Here is a 16,243-nt window from a genome sequence, read left to right as displayed (position 1 = left end):
ACAGAGCTCAAGAGTTTCCGAGTTTCCCGCTTACCCAGTCTCTCGGTAGTCAGGAAAAGTCCGGAAAGGTAATCCATTTTAGAACTTATCGTACACGTGTGATATTCGAAAACAACTAGCAGCAGTCTGTTATACAATAGTATGAATAAAAAAATAGTTCAAGCTAAAGAAACCGCATCATCTGGTTTTCTTACGTATGTTCTCACGGGAACTTTGCAAAAGGAAGGGTTCTACCCTTACATCAGTTTTAAGCTCTACCAAAGACAGATTACGCTGTAGATCTGTCTGCCCCCATTTAGTCGCAGAATTGTGTCGGGAACGCGAGACTTTCTTTCTCTCTCAAACTATAAAACTCTTTGGTGTAAACTGAGGGTGGACGAGATATCAGGAAAGTTTCGTGACACTGGATTTCCGTTTTCTTTCAGTAAATTGAATAAAAGCCGTGTATGTTGATTCATGGTAACCACAGCTTCCGTTTCAAGTGCTCTAGCTCAATGAGGCCATCCAAGAATAGCAAAGCGCAACTCAATACCGAACCAATATCTTGGATGACATGTGCGCCACATAAGTTTCCATTTCTACGCCGACGGAGAAGTTACTTATTAAAGTTACAAGTTTGAGCTATGCAATATAAACATTATTAGCCAGATAGCACGCGGCAGCTCGCGCCTCTGGAGCAAGGACCTCCCACCAGGTGTTGATATCATATGCGAGCACGTCCACAGATACCTGTAGAAAATGGGTTTCTTGTTACAATCTTGATGAAGATTACGTTGCTTCATGCCGCTTGCATTTCTCTTTTTTCTTGCAGGGCTTCACTCTAACGCCTTCACAGCAAAAGACTGCTGAGCTGACGTCATTTGAAAATATCTCAAGACAAATTATCTTGTTTTGCGTTGAGAAAAAGTCAAACTCCACTCAGAGCAAGTACGATTAGCTTTGTGGAATCAGCGATGACCCTACCAAGCCACTTTCTCGTATTTTTCTTTGGATTGCTAGCGTTGAGAGCAGCAGAAGTGAGCTCCTTCGGAAGAAAGACAGTCAAAGGTAATCTCTTGCTTTCTGCCATTTCTAGCATCCTTTGAACGCTTTTGTGCATTTCTGAGTCTGTTAAATTGGATATCACGTGCAAGCAAAGTTCTGAAGCTAAGCTGTGGAGAACTGCGTGCATGTCGAGATCCCGTTTTGATCTGGATCAGAAATTTCAACGTACATTCATCGCATTGGGCAGCTGAATTTTCCTCTCCTTGCCGTTTAGATGTAGAATAAGAATATAGTTTAGCTACTAAAATTCCGAATCTTCGGCACTAAGCGCTTTTCTTTATTTTAAAGTTGACGTGTTTACGGTTGACGTTGCGTCGACGGCCAGAATTCTTTACTTTTAAACGAGTAGTACCAAGAGCAATGATGGTTTTTGTTTCTATATTTTGTTAATTTCAGTAAAAATCAGTTGTTCTCCTGCAAAGATTGTGGCAAAAGGAAAAGCAGCAGATTCGATCTTAATCTGTATTTGCTGTTTACCTTAACTTCAATAGCGTTTGTTAATTATCAAAAGCTTTCTTCGTGATACGTTGGTTAAGAAATCAAAGACATTGTTATATGAAGCTATCGACTGGACGCGCCGCCTAATCCCGTTTAATATAGTCAAGCAACTTTGAGATTCTGGCTTATTTGACACTGTATAACGGGCATTGGGGTTCAAAATAAGAACAATAAAAAGGTCAAAATATACATCTTCTACTCTTCAAAAGAACTGGGAAGACATTCTGTCATTCCTCGCGATATTATTAGCACACAAGAATCCAGGTTTTATAATAATTGGACATTAAAGAAGTATGGCATTAAATGACCGTTGAAAGAGTTCAAACCGCCATGTCTAAATCGTTCCAGTTTACCCAAGTTTCTATTTTTCAACAAATCATAGAATAAATAAATCTGTCTTAGCGATCGTGTTTCGTAAGTACAAACCGCTCTGTGGAAAAAGAAAACAAGAAAGAAAGGCCTTTTTAAAAATTGTCGAAGGTTATATTACTGGCGATTTACTAGAGGTAAACTAGTAGAAGCGCTGTTTAGAATTCGCGCAACACGATGTCATATCGATGACAACGAGGAAAAAGACAACTTGTTTGACTTATTCTATCGTGAGTGGCGCCGTCTGTTTAGCGCGTCCGAAAATTTATACGTGTGGTTTTCATTTTCTCTTAAAGTTTTTTCGTGTGGTTTTCATTTGAAGTTTAATACTTGAAGACGTTTCAGCTGATTTCTTGGTAGATCGCATCTACTGAGGGTCACGTGGATTTAATTACAATGAAGTCTAAAATACGCAAAATGTCCATTGAAACATTTTTAAACCACAGTACAAATCAGAGAGAGTGTTTTACGTTTGTACCGATTTGGTTGTGTTTTAGACCACACAAAGGAGTGTCTTTTAGTAGCCGCGATGTTCCGTTCAGGTTTTCATTTAAAATGTCGTGCTGTGTCCCTCGCGCGGCCTCTCTTCATTGCGTAGTTGTAAACAGGAAACTAAAAAATGTTGATTTATTTTGCCGTCTGCCTCAGTGTGCGGTTCCGGAATAACCCAAGGGTTGAACCTACATTTTAATTTCGGCGGTATAACGAGTGCAAAGTGTTCTGTGGTTAAATCCTGCTGTAGATCAAGAGGTGTTCACAAAATGAAGATAACCTTTTGTATAACGCCGTTTGTTTTATCAAAAGATATCTCCCACCGTATAATTAGCACCCATCTGTACAGTACATTTTGTAAAGCTAAACGACCGGGACGCATGTTAGCTTTAATTCGTTTCAGTTCTTCTATTTTCGGCCAAAATATTGATATTATCAAAATGCAGCAAATTTCGCAACTATCTATCTCTTGTGTGGTAGAATAAATAGAGCGCTTTGTTGCTGGACGTTTCTAGTGATTGAGAGAACAAAATTAAATTAGCGTTTAATGCCTAGTCATCAATCATTGAAATGACCTTGCGACTGTGCGAGTGAATGCTGCGCGCGGCCACGGACGGTGAAGAGCGTGCAGGATAATCTAAAGTTGGCGCCAACAAAACTTCCCTTTCTTAACCTCGCTTGCCTGACATAAATCTCATTAGGTTTATTATCCTGTAAAATAAAAATAACAGACATAGCAAACACAATATGCCTGGAAATTTTGCAAAATCTCGATCACTGGTTAGTTGTGTCAAGTGCTTCAATTATTCGTGTAGTATATGATGATATTTGTCTCAAGCTACATGAAAAGGTAATAAGGAAGTACCTAATGTGCTACCCAGGATGTTAGGGAGATTACAAAACAGCTGGAGAAGGCGCACAAGGTTAATGTTGTCCTCTATAAAGAACACAAACACTGTTCTTGCGTACCTCTGGAAGTGGGTATAATCCTTTTCCTTGGGTGCCACACGCTCTAGTCACGTTTTTGAGAAATGCTATGGCCTTATGTGTCCTGCGGGCCACAATGAGGAATGAGAGAGAATGAGGAAATATTACGTTTCTTATGGCTAATACGTTACCCGGTATCAGCTGAATTTTCTTTTTCGCAAACGTGGCCGAGGGCTGGACGGGATGCACACTCCTTTTTATGGTAAGGTCAACCATTTTGATTCTAAGGTTGGTTCGAGCATTTTATTTTTTAGCCGATTCACACAGTGGCACTGTACAAGTGTTTTGAATTTCGCGTCAGATGGAGACAAGCTAAAACATTTTCGTTTTATCATTCTTGTCGCTCTCATAGAAATAGGCTTAGAGATAAGCATCAAACATTGTTAATGTAAAACTTTGTAGTAATGCTGACCAACAGACAGGTGGAAAGAATTAAAATCAGCAGAACGAGTTTTTGTTTTTGAACTATACTTAATAGGAACCTTTTTAATAACAACGTTAAGGCGTTCTTATTTTGTTCATAGCGTTTGTTTTGTTTTATGTTTTGTTTTTTCTTCTTCTTCTTCTTTTTTAATGAGAAGTATAAATAAAGGTAAAATAAATCCGGCCAAAACTGTAGTCGAACAGGAAAATAATCCAAGTGCTTTTTTCAACATTAAAAATATGGTTTTCTTATTGCATGATACACTAAAGAACATCTCAGTTTGTTGTCGAACTTAGTCTGTACTTAATGCAACCACTAAAAACTTCACGAATGAAATTACTGTTAGTAAAATGTAATGTTGTAAGCATCTAAGAACGTTTTCAGGCTCAAATCGCAAAAAAATATGAATGAGGATGTTCAGCCTCGGCTTCAAAATTACACGTTCATTTTTTTAAAAAAAAAAAAAGAGTGTAATCATTTTAAAAGCACAAAGTTATACCTGTTTCAGTTAAAACTTCAACGGTTCGTAAACAGCTTGGAGGAATGGCCAAGCTGTTTTTGCCAATTCTTCCAATTCGGCTAAAGTAGTTTTGGATTGTACAATTTACAATTTGGGGTAGATTATAAGGGAATAGAAAGCGACAGAAGGAAGAAAGGAATACTCCTTCGCTCGTGCGAATCTCTTTATTGACCCTGCTGATATTTCTGTACAACCCTGCTCCGGAAGCGCCTGCTGTGTTAGCTTGATCAAATGACAAAAACCAGTGACTAATCAGCTGATTACTGGATGAGTGCCGTCCAGTTCTTCAGGATAGAGGTGTCTCATATCACCTTGGTAACTCTAGATAGTCAAAAAGGTCAAGCTCTTTGTGAAATTACTATTGGCCAAGCTTTACATTATACGCGAACCTCGGTTTCTCAAGTTCCATTTTTTTGTTTGTTTGTCTGTATGTTTTTTTATCCGACTTTTCCAGAATTTCTCACGCACGAAAAGAGAGCCGTCATCACTAATGTTTCATTCTCGCTTTCTTAGATTGACTTAAATTATTATTATTATTATTATTATTATTATTATCATTATCATTATTATACGGTTTATAAGGCTTAAATATTCTAACAAGGTCACGCATTTACAAAACCGACTTAAAATTAATTTGATTGATACATGTAAATAGCATAAAATTAATTACAGGAACCCGCAGAGAATACATGAAACCAGAATAATAATTAAAGGAAGTGCGGGAAACCTTTATGTTGTCGTCTTTTATCATCTTTAATATTCCAATTTCTTTTTCATAGCTCTATTAAAAACATGCGACGATCCTGGTGTCCCAAAGAATGGCTTCCGTGTGGGAGAAGACTTCGACTACAAAGCCAAGGTTGAATATTTTTGCAATCCGGGATTTAGACTCACCGCAGGGACCAGGTTACGACAGTGTCAGCAGAATAAAAAATGGAGTGGAACCTTGCCAACTTGTGAAGGTAATTACGTTTGGCAGACTACTCTACAGCAAAACGTCCCAATGGTGTGCACGTGGCGCTTATCGCAAACGTTTGACTTTTAAGTAAAGAGTATTTGCTTACGAATGCTCATATTTGTTTGCAAACTAAGGACTCTTCCTTGATCCACATTGAGGTTTGTTTTGGTTGGTTCCTTCAACGAAAAAAAACGTAAGTTCGACTGGACTATGCTTTTGCACAATAGGAAGAGTATATAACGTCAAAAACAAACTACAAATGCTTGGATTGTTTTGCGATGGAAAGGTTCTCAATTGCGTTCTCTCTGACGTCCGCCATTTTGGAAAGGGTACAAACGAAAATAGTCCCAAAACATCAGTATATCCAATGTGAAATAACCCCTGAAAGACAGATAATTTGGCTGATCAGATTTGAAAATTAATCCTAGCAATTATGCTGCAACGCTTTTGTAGTCTGTGAGTAGACGGGAAAGTGAAACACCTGTGCCCTAAGTCAACTTTCACAAAGGTAAACCGCCTTGGCAGTTCCGTAAAGCTTATAAGCTTCCCATGGCGGTTCACCTTTTCATAAAGGTCGCAAACCGATCTATTGTGGATCAATGAAAGTAGCTGAGAATTTTCAACTCTTGTTTAGCTTGGCTATTAGTTTACGGTTTTGCTGAGGCGTGCACATTTCCATTGCGTGACATAGCTGTACTGCTGATTACGTGACGCTGTGCTCTGGCTCCCAATCTGGTGTTATAGAGTTAATCCCTCCTTTTTCATACAGATATCAACGAATGCATTGAATACGAAGATTACGAAAACCCTTACACCACCAATGACGTGCAGGTCGAGCACAATCATCTATGTCACGCGAAGGCCACGTGCTTCAACACCATTGGGTCGTTCTACTGCAAGTGCAAGCTGGGTTACCATGGCGATGGAAAGTTATGCTTGTCTAGTAAATACCGAATGGTTGCTGCTCTGTTCCGAAGTAAGTGACAAAGAGCAAAGGGAGGATAAATGAGAAACCGTTTCTTTTTGGTTTTTTTTTTTCCGTGAACTTGCTAAGTTTTGTGAGAAATGCAACCGTATTGGTGCACCGCAGGTTTTTGGTCAATGTCCAAGTAAAGCGATACTAAAAGGGGAAAATTATTTTCCTATTTCATTAGGAGCCCATGATTTCGTTTAAGAAAGGCTGTCTGGAAAAGAAAGGAAGATCGCTCGTTTATTTCGATAAATCAAAAGTAAACTATCCTATGTAACAGGGGGAAACAGTTTGAGCTAGCTCCTTCTATCAATTTATATAAGTATGGCTCTTAATAAGTATGGCTCTTAAGTGTGTTATGTAAGTTGTTATTAGAGTAAATAGAACTGTAACTGAGATCGTTTACTTTGGTGTAGAAAAGACTAAAGTTTCACCGCACACTTGTGGTACGCTGGGAAATTCAAAGAATGCGACACGCATCAGACGGATTGTGGGAGGGATATCCTCAGATTATGGAGCCTGGCCCTGGCAGGTCGCCATCAGCTACAACAGCACAAGTATGTACTCCACTTTGGAGCTATTAGCCAGTAAACGCATGAAGCTTCGCTCGCTCCCACCAAGATCACTTTGATTCTGGCTTTTAAGTGATTCCCGTTCGTTAATGAATAATTCTGAAGAAATAGAAGATAGATAGACTAGAAGATTCGGGTGAAGGAAAGGAGTATGGGTATAACTGGAAAGGTTTTTCTGTCAGCATATTACTAGGCGTATAAACTGAGATCATCATGAAGGTGAATTTTTACGGTAGCTTAGATGTGTGTGGCAAAAGACTGCGGGCAGCAAGCTGTTACGAGGCTTAATACCTTTGTTTGGGGTATGTTTTTGTTAATCTCGTATTTGAGATTAAAAACGCGTATTACTACTTATGTCATTTATCATCTTTGCCGGATTTCGACTGCGGTATCTCTTAATCACAAATGAAATGATACAAATGTTCATTTATTGTTTCTATAAGACACTTTCACGCAACAATGTTAGCTAGGTCATGGACTTCGACTTGTGCGGTCCCGTTGTGGTTTTTTGACGTTTGCTTCAGACGTGGGGATACATGACGTTAAAGCCGGCTTAAATAAAATTACAGATATATTGTAATTCCTGATGCTTACAACCGCATCTAAGAAAACAATACCGTAACAAAATATACTAGTTGTGTTAACAACGCTGCCTCTAGATCTTGTTTTCATGCATCGTCTCCAGCCGGAGTCATTCTTTATTTCAGACTTTATGGAGATGTTCTGTCCTAATTAAAGGAGCATCTTTTTTCAAGGCTGAAGGTTTATGAAAAGGGGAACGAACGGGTTTAAGTATAGAAAATGTTGACAAAAACTGCTCTTTAGCGGTATTTTAAAAATTTGCTTTCAAAATATCTCGAACTGACACACGTAGCGGCTGATTCGTGCAACTTAAATTTTAGCTTAAATCAAACGGCATGAAAAACAGTGCAGTGTTCCTACAAGGTAAAATGACTTTTTTTGGCAAAATTATATCTAAATGAGGGCAAGTGCTGGGAATACGGGGCGGAGATCAGTTCTAGTCATCTCTTGACATAACGTTTGTGAGCAGTCTTTTTATACCGTCTTAATGAAAATCATTCAGACCCGTTCATGGTCAGTAAGACAAGCTCCTTGAATATGAAAGATTTATGTATATTTTTTTCACCTTTTAGGAAGAAAAAGCTATCTCTTCAACGGAGCGCTCATTAAACCAGGGTGGGTTCTTACAGTAGCAAACGTTCTTCAAGTCAAAAAGGGCGTAACGCCCATAAAACCCAACAGACTTCAAGTGATATTAGGTACGTAAATCATGTTTGCTCAATAAATTGATAATATTAATTCAAGGCATTTTTCCAGACAGCATCAACCAGACTCCGCCGTGAATTTTAAATCGTTCATCAAGCGACGATCATCACAATGTAGGAATTGGCCCCAACCATATTGTACATGTAACCGTAACCAAAACCCTTACCGTATTATATACGTCTTGTTCCTCAAGAAATGCATGCTGATTCGCTATTTTTTTTTTCTCTCGTTGGCCCTTTAATAGTTAAGATGTTCAACAGCCTGTAATTATTCTATGAATCATTAGGTGAATTCAACCGTAACAAACTGGACGGTACTGAAACGCCAGTCACCGTGAAAAGGATCGTTTTGCATCCGGGATACGACCGAACTACTATGGCCCATAATATCGCTCTGTTAGAGTTGGAGAAGCCCGTTAGGCTTAATGACCATATTAGGATGGTAAGTGAGCTCGTTGTTATTGTTGTTGCTTGGCTTTCTTTCTTTGTTATTATGTAAAAGCACGAGATTAAGCACTTATAACTGCCAGGCGCATTGATCAGTGTCTCATGGGTGTGCGTACTTGCTGCTCAGTTAAAGGGGAAAGTCACGCTATCCATATCAAAACACTACATTTCTGGAGGTAGGATAACATTATCAGTTAATGACAAATCAAACAGTAAAAACGAATATATAGTTACGGGCACCTTCAAACTTATTAAAAACTTCAGGGCATCGTGTAATGCCCAAATGGGTGAGTGTTAAGGACCCTAGTCAAACTCCGCCATTTCCGATCCCATCGAAATCATTGATATTGCATGGTTCAGAGAACCCTTATAGCTTTACTGTAAAAAGTTGTGTTCCTGAAAGTATGTTTAACTATCTCTAGTAGTTTCATAGTGATTTCCTTCGTTTCGACATGCCCCGAATAAAATGTAATAGCCAAACTCTCGCATGTAAATAAAAACGAAGGTGTGGCTGACTAGGACCCTTTAAAATCAGGATACAAACCTCCCTCAACTTGCAGCCCGAACGCCTTGTTGATCATGAAGGTTACTGTGTCGTACCAACGCTGGACTCGAAACGTTGAAGAAGATTTATAGCAAACTTTGCCCGAATGCGACTGTAGACTAACTATTTTGTAGAGATTAGCGTATTAATCTTGAGTCCAAATGAGTAGTTTTGCTGATAATTTATTGAAGGTATGCGTCCCAAAACGGAAACGAGACAAGATTTTAGAAAAGCCACTTCAGTTTGGTACAGTGGCAGGATGGGGTTCAACTAAAGCAATCAGGCTCGGTGAACCTACTGGACCTTTGTCTGCCGAACTAAGACAGGTTACAGTCCCGATTGTCCCGGATAAAGAATGCAAGGAAGCTTCAATTTATTCGTTTGACAAAGAAACCACGTTGTGTGCGGGCTTCAAAAAGAAGCCAAAAGATCCCTGCTTTGGAGACGTGGGGAGCCCCCTCGTCATGCAGCAGCCACGCTCTGGCCGCTGGATTGTAATTGGACTGTTTGGTTGGAGCGAAGGTTGTGGAAGACCAAGAAAGTATGCGTATTACACGAGGGTGTCAAAGTATAGGAAGTGGATAAATTTCATTGTCAGAAGCCGCCAGTAATTGGAGGGAGTCTCAACATTCAAATATTTGCGCGTCAGTTTTGTACCCTGTTCAGAGATCGTCAGAGTGTAAATCTGATATTTTGACTTACTGGTTCCCTTTAAAGAAAATGATGATAGCATTATAAGCCTTTAGGTTTAGTTGCTTACTGCATTTTTGAGGAATCGACGCACCCCTTGTTTCCATCCTTTATTCAGTGAAATGTCGGGACATCGTACACGACATGGAGATTTTTGTATAGGCTCCAAGTAGCTACACGTGTGCATATAATTATACAGACGTGATAACGAAGTTGGGTTGCATTTCTCGTCTTGTTTAAAACGATCGGTTTAAACTTGTCGGCACATTGATCTTTGGAAATACGCAAAGACCCAACTTTTACAACATCAACCTAACCAGAGAGAGGAAGTCAGACGATTGACGTTTCAAAAATGCAGTAGGCCCCCTAATTAAGGTATATTTCAAGAGAATGTTACTGTACGAAGCCATGGAGCTTAAATTCACTCGGTCAATACACTCTCCGAGAAGCCTTGTTAATATACGAGTACCGCTACTTTTGAATACCAATTAGCATATACGAGAATTTTTGCATTGATTATTCATAGCATTGCTACGTTTGCATTTGAATTGGAATCTTTTATTTATATTTTATAACGTTTTTTTCAATGTCATTCTTTAAAAAAAACGGTGGACAAGCCTCCAAAGAAACAAACTCGGGGGTAGACAAAATCAACTTCATATTGTTCAATTTTCATAGCGCTAGCTGTTACGCTTTATCAAGTCACAGTCGTCAAGCATCATACCTTCCTTGTCATACTACTATGTTTTTGCCTTGGTGATTAGTTCTTGCACCCTCCTAATCAGTAAAGTAGCGGCATAACGACATCATGATATAACCACTCAATCGCTTATGATCGGCATAAAGAAATCAAGAAAAGATCAGTTTTTTTTTCCTTAACTCGTTATGAGTTCATGTTATGTTGTTATTATGTCGTTATGTTCACACTGCAAACATAACTTGATAACGTCCTTTCTATGTCGTTATGTCTCTAGCTGAACTAGGCTTAACTTTCAGTGTTATAGTGCAGAGAATAGAAGACTTATGAAATGTGAAAGGTGAATTCATCAACATAACACGACCGTGGGACGAATTGTCATGTTTATCAATTCACCTTTCACATTTCATTACCGAGCTTAAAATTCTCCATCTTTATTCACTTATAGAAGACTCAATTTTCTAGTGTCATGAAACTAGTAACAGCCAATACAGTATTTATGTTGCTATACCCAGCTTGTGACACTACTTTCAAAGTAATATTTCCGTATCAAGGGACACCAAAGCTTGATTGTTTAGAGCGCTATTGAGGATTAGTGTGAATTTTTCATTCACGTTTTCTAACTTCGTAGCAAAGTGTAGTGTTTATCGTTTTACCCTTAGTTTTGAAAAATGACAATAACCTCGAGTAGAATTGTTCAGCTGGACAACTGGACTCAAGTGAACATTTATTATGGGCTACCCAAAATTGCTCTTGTTGTGAATGAAAAGAATAACAGACAACTCGATCTGACCATTCGCCATATTTGGAAAACGGTTTGGATATCGTTCTCTGTCAACCTTTTTCATTTGCTTATTTCAATACGTTTTGTTACACATATCTAATTGATAAGTTTTTTTGTTGTTAGTTTCGTCCAGAGGGAGCGACACGGTTGAACTACAAATCGAGTTTTTTGTTTGCATAAAAGATAATTGTTTTAAATTATCTTAGTCGAGAGCACGAACAATTGTTTAAACATTGGGTTTTTTCGGGTTTTTTGTGGGTGGAGAGTTTTATCTTCATTTACTCATGCTGCGACGAAGAAGGACAAGGAAGTTTGGTGAATTTCCAGATTAGCTCAGTTTGTGAGAAGAAACTGCACTAGACTCGACATGGTGAAATACAATAAAGATTGGCGAGCTTTCTATGAAAGCTTTTTTAGATAAGTTGTTGTTATTTGTAATAAATAAGCGCTCCAGTAATTCCATAGATTCACGTTCGTTAAAGTTACGAAATCGGGCTAGTGCTATAGTGGAAATTATTGCCGAAGAAAAAAAAAATCGAATTGAGACTTGCGCGATTGCAACCAGAGTTCCGAACGGAAAGAGCGAAGTCAGCAAACTTCACTTCATTAATGGCAGCAATAAGGCTAATATCTATAATGCTGCATAATAACAAATAGGTGAACGACATAAATATCGTGTTCATGAAAAATAGTGATCATGCCTTGGTTATAACCGTTCTCAAAAAGTATATTTGTGCTATCCGGATTAATATTTTTTTTCTTGTCAATCTCTTGGGAACGCAAAAGTCAGCTGAAACGTTTATATAAACAACACCAAAACAATTCCTCTAGAAGAGAATGCTAAATCTAATTAGCGATATATTTGGTTGAACTAGCAATATTTCCATATCGTAGAGGAGAAAGGAGGAGAAAGGAGAAAAAAGTCCATTTCAAACCTGTCCACAGTGTTCCGTAGGGCGGTTTTGGTTTATATTTATGTATTCAGGAAGAACTTTGATTCAGACCTTCATGCGACCCGAAGGCCGATATCATTGCTACTAAGTCATTATCATCCTCTTAACTACCGGTCGAGTCTTCTTTGGTGCTTATTCCTTACCATTTTGATCTCTTTAAAGGCGCGTTTTGGTTCTAAGTACAGAATTTTGCCGCCTACAAGAAAACCACGTCACACGACGCCACCTATATTTCGATGTTGCGATCAAAAACAAAACTATCCCCTATCCCCTAGAATATGCAAAGGGCCAAAACATGATAGGTACCAAAGAAATCTCTGGGGAGTGGGAAAGAGGTCATTTCTTAGTATTTTCAAAGGGCCACTTGCCTCGCCTACCCTGCAAAGGAGTTCATATGCGGTCCCAGCTACCCCTACACGAGGTTAACAGAGTTAACAATGAAAAGTTTAACAGATTCCGTTACGGGCTTTTAGTATGTCGTCATATTGTGCCCAGCTGACGAAAATATTGACATATTGAGGGCTACGTTTTCGATCAGGAACTAGCATTTCGCTTACTTGAAGTGTCTTTTCCAATATTCTAACCTCAATAGTACGTTGCACTAAAACCCGATGAAGGGCAATCAATTCCCGGAACAAACCAAACAAGATAAGTCATTTCATTGACATTTTCCGAAAATTTAATCCCCGGGAACCTCCCATATAAAAAGGATGTGGTGCTGTTCGGATCCTATATGAGGTACCAAGATCCTGTTTTGTGGGCGTGACTTGAAATTTTTTTGACCCCTAAGAGGCACCATTCTAATACAACACATTAACTAACGCTTACATAATTTAAATGGCGATAAAGACGATTGTAAGTTAGACAAAATTACAAATTGGTTGATTGTCAAATATTTCATGACATTTTTTTTTCGGCTCAGTACCCTAAAAGGTATCGCGAAAGCTCCCGCAGTGGGTGACGGAAGCAGCTCTCGTAAGGTCTCAAATGAATGGCTTGCTACCCTTTGAGAGAACAATAGAACAAACAACACAAACAATGCCCCTAGCCCTAAAACAATAACAGCTGCTAACAATGAAAAGAATTACAAGCTTACGAGAGCTGCCACACCTCTGCCCGCTGCAGCTGTGGACCTTCGGAGGATAAGAGGTACCAGAACAGCTTTTTGAACCCCTAAAATATACGACGAGCACCCCCGTCCTTTTCATATGGGGGTCCGCCCTGGGAAAATTTGGGAAAATTAATCAGGCATCCATCTTTCTTGTTTAAATCTAAAGGCGGACGTGCTTGAGTTTTGATAGCTTGCCGTCTCCACCCGAAGAACTCTTATTGTTCCTTTTCAAGCATAGGAACCATTTTCCCCCTTTTTCTCTGAAAGGTAGACGGCGTTGATAATAATTACATTATAAAGACCGGCGTTCACCGGTGCAAATTTTTCTGCAATGAAGATCATCTTATCGTCTTCCAGAGTACGTGTTCTCGGGCTTTCTCTGCATGTGTTGTTCCCGGTCAATATTTACGGCATCAAAATGATTTATTGTTGTACTCTCTTTCTCTTCAGTCCACAATGCGTCCGACCTATTGAATGTGCCTTATTGAAATCGCAAAACATTGACTTGCTTCACCTTTAAAGCCGTGTATGCGCCATGCAAAACCGCTTTGATTTGCATGACGCGTGAAGCAGAGAAATCATAGCCTGCGAACAGGCTCCTGGGGAGGACGGGAAAAAAAATCGGCCAGCGCGAAACAAAAGAATGAGCGAAGCGGCGAGACGGGCTCACCAGAAGCCTGTTTACAGGCTAAGGAAATCGCCGGTTTTACGTCATCATTTCCAAAATAAAAAATTAAAAATCCTTCTGAAGTTTTAGTTTCATCAGATATAAGACCCTTTAATCACTTGACGTTTACAACGTTTAAGCTCGACAGGGTTGTTCATTTTGTTATGGAAGACGTTTGAATTTCCAAATTTATGCGTTGCGTGACATAAAAAGTTCAAAAGAGGGGTTATCGCTCAAGTTTTTGATAACTGAACAGTTTTTGCACTAGAAGAATTATTACTTTCAATGTGTCGGAACTCTAGAGTAATTATTTTTCATTTCAGAATCAAAACTCAACGACAGATGCTTCCGTTACTTTACGACCACCATGTTGGTGCCTCTCGGAAGAGCACCAACATGGCGTCTCCATACAAAGCTCTATAAATGTGGGTAAAACACTTTTCCAATAACGCGCGAATGAGAAACCTCACAGACCTAAATCTTGGCCAGATTGTTTATATATCAATCATGTATTATATCAGACGTTACTCCCAAAAAAATTGGGTGGGGGTGACGTGTGTGGCCCGCCTCCCAAAACCCTTATCCTGTTTATGACCAAATCTGCGATTTTCCCTACCCTTCTTATGACCTGACCAAAAATTCAATACGGCTGGCACAGTTGCCCTAAACATAATTCATGACGCGCTTTTGTTGATGGCATTATCGATAATGATGAAAAAGTGGCTTCTTCTGAAAAAACATACTTAATTCAAGAGTAGAGTGCAAACTGAAAACCATACTCTATTTATGACCAAACTGGCCAAAATCGATAACTCAACGGCTGAAAACCTGTACCCTTTGGGGCCTCACATATAGCTCATATAAGGGACTACCCCTCAGCCCCCATCCCCGGCTCCAACGGCACCTTCTTCAAATAGGCTGTGCTGAAGTAATCTTGCAAATGTCACTTTTTGCCTGCTGTTTGTGGTTTTTGCTCCCCGTTATTTTAGTGAATGTAAAACTTCGGAAGGCATGAAGCTGGATACGGATAGCCTCTTACGCTCGGCTCTTGGCTTAGATTGCGTGACGCGGCACAAGGACGTCTGAGTAGGCCTAGAAGATGGAATGACTTAATAAAATCTTATTGACAAATTGTGAAAATAATTTTATCAGTGTCTTAAACTTGTAAAGAGACGAGACAAAACAATCGATATGCTAGTATTAGAAACCACCCTATAAGAAGTCTAATAATGTAAGCTCTAAAAGCCGTACTTTTCTACAACACCGGGTGTAGATCTCAATGGAACACAGAAGACCACACAGTAAAGAACTAGCACGACATGAGGAGGTAATGATGGCGCGAGTAAAGAGAATTTACACTTTCATAAGCGAATTTTAGCAAATTAGTTTTCTTTCTTTTTCTCGCAGTGCTTTAAAGGAGCTCAGTCACGGTTTGCGCATATTGAAAAGTTTAGCCTCAATATTTTCAAATTCGTCGTTTGTAATCAGTGTCAATCTTCTCCATCTGCAGCCATCCTTGTTCCTTTATGGTTTATCATTATCTCTTTGGTGTTTTTCTATCTTATTAAACTGTTATTTTCGGGTTTCCTACCATTTAAAGGTAATTTTGTATGTGGCCAAAATAACTCAAAATAAGGTGACTGAGCTCCTTTAAGTTGCACCGAAGTTCATTTTCCCAAACGTCCAATCGCGCGATCTTGTTTCTTCCATTCGCACAATCGCGTTTCTATAACTCAGAAGGTACACGGAAAATGCTTTCTATTTCTTACATCAATACCAATCGATCAATTGATAGTTATTGATTTTGACAGTTTCAAAACGATTGTTAACATTTATCTTTACGAATTACGGGTTAGACACCAAACGGTAACGCTACTGCAAGCAAAAGACGACAACGGTAACGCTACTGCAAGCGAAAGGCGACAAAAATGCTTTGGGAAGAAGTGTGTGTGTGAGTGTTTGTGTGTGTATAAAGAGCAGGCAAGAGTTCAGTGATTTTGACCAGGATCAAACCATAGAAGCATTTACGAAGTTTGAGGAATCCTTTTAAAAGTGGCTGCAAAACCTGATGTGTGTTACATTGCAGGAAGATAAAAACTCCGGAAGCTACTAGAACGAATATATTTCACATAGGGTGGGCATGGGATATTAAAAACTGTTCATATCCCCGGTCGGGTTCGATTGCCATCACCCTACCCTACAGGAAGTGATGTTCTTCTTTCGTCACCCA

The 16,243-nt window shown here is 39.2% G+C and overlaps 1 protein-coding gene across 2 annotated transcripts; it reads left to right on the top strand.

Annotated features, from left to right (window-relative positions):
• Positions 1-313: 313 nt before the first annotated feature.
• Positions 314-11,703, top strand: LOC110053825 (serine protease 33-like). 2 transcript variants are annotated; one of them, XM_020760114.2, is made up of 8 exons: positions 502-696; positions 812-1,047; positions 5,114-5,296; positions 6,062-6,268; positions 6,679-6,819; positions 7,989-8,114; positions 8,408-8,562; positions 9,303-11,703. In XM_020760114.2, the coding sequence occupies exons 2-8, from the start codon at positions 954-956 to the stop codon at positions 9,720-9,722; spliced, it is 1,326 nt and encodes a 441-aa protein (XP_020615773.1). In that variant the 5' UTR covers positions 502-696; positions 812-953; the 3' UTR covers positions 9,723-11,703. The 2 variants fall into 2 exon arrangements, with proteins under 2 accessions (XP_020615774.1, XP_020615773.1); XM_020760115.2 differs by lacking the exon at positions 6,062-6,268 and having other exon boundaries at positions 314-694.
• The last annotated feature ends 4,540 nt before the right edge of the window (positions 11,704-16,243 follow it).

The sequence above is a fragment of the Orbicella faveolata genome, unplaced genomic scaffold, assembly GCF_042242905.1.
Source record: "Orbicella faveolata isolate gen_17 unplaced genomic scaffold, um_ofav_v1 contig_36, whole genome shotgun sequence".
Lineage (NCBI taxonomy): Eukaryota > Metazoa > Cnidaria > Anthozoa > Scleractinia > Merulinidae > Orbicella > Orbicella faveolata.
Note: the sequence above shows the minus strand (reverse complement) of the source record. Positions and strands in the feature narration are given on the sequence as shown.

Bases quoted from the DNA above. Each gene is read 5' to 3' on its own strand.
- LOC110053825 (XM_020760114.2), top strand. From the start codon at position 954: ATGACCCTACCAAGCCACTTTCTCGTATTTTTCTTTGGATTGCTAGCG. The intron at 1,048-5,113 runs GTAATCTCTTGC...TCTTTTTCATAG, and splicing joins CGGAAGAAAGACAGTCAAAG to CTCTATTAAAAACATGCGAC. The intron at 6,820-7,988 runs GTATGTACTCCA...TTCACCTTTTAG, and splicing joins CATCAGCTACAACAGCACAA to GAAGAAAAAGCTATCTCTTC.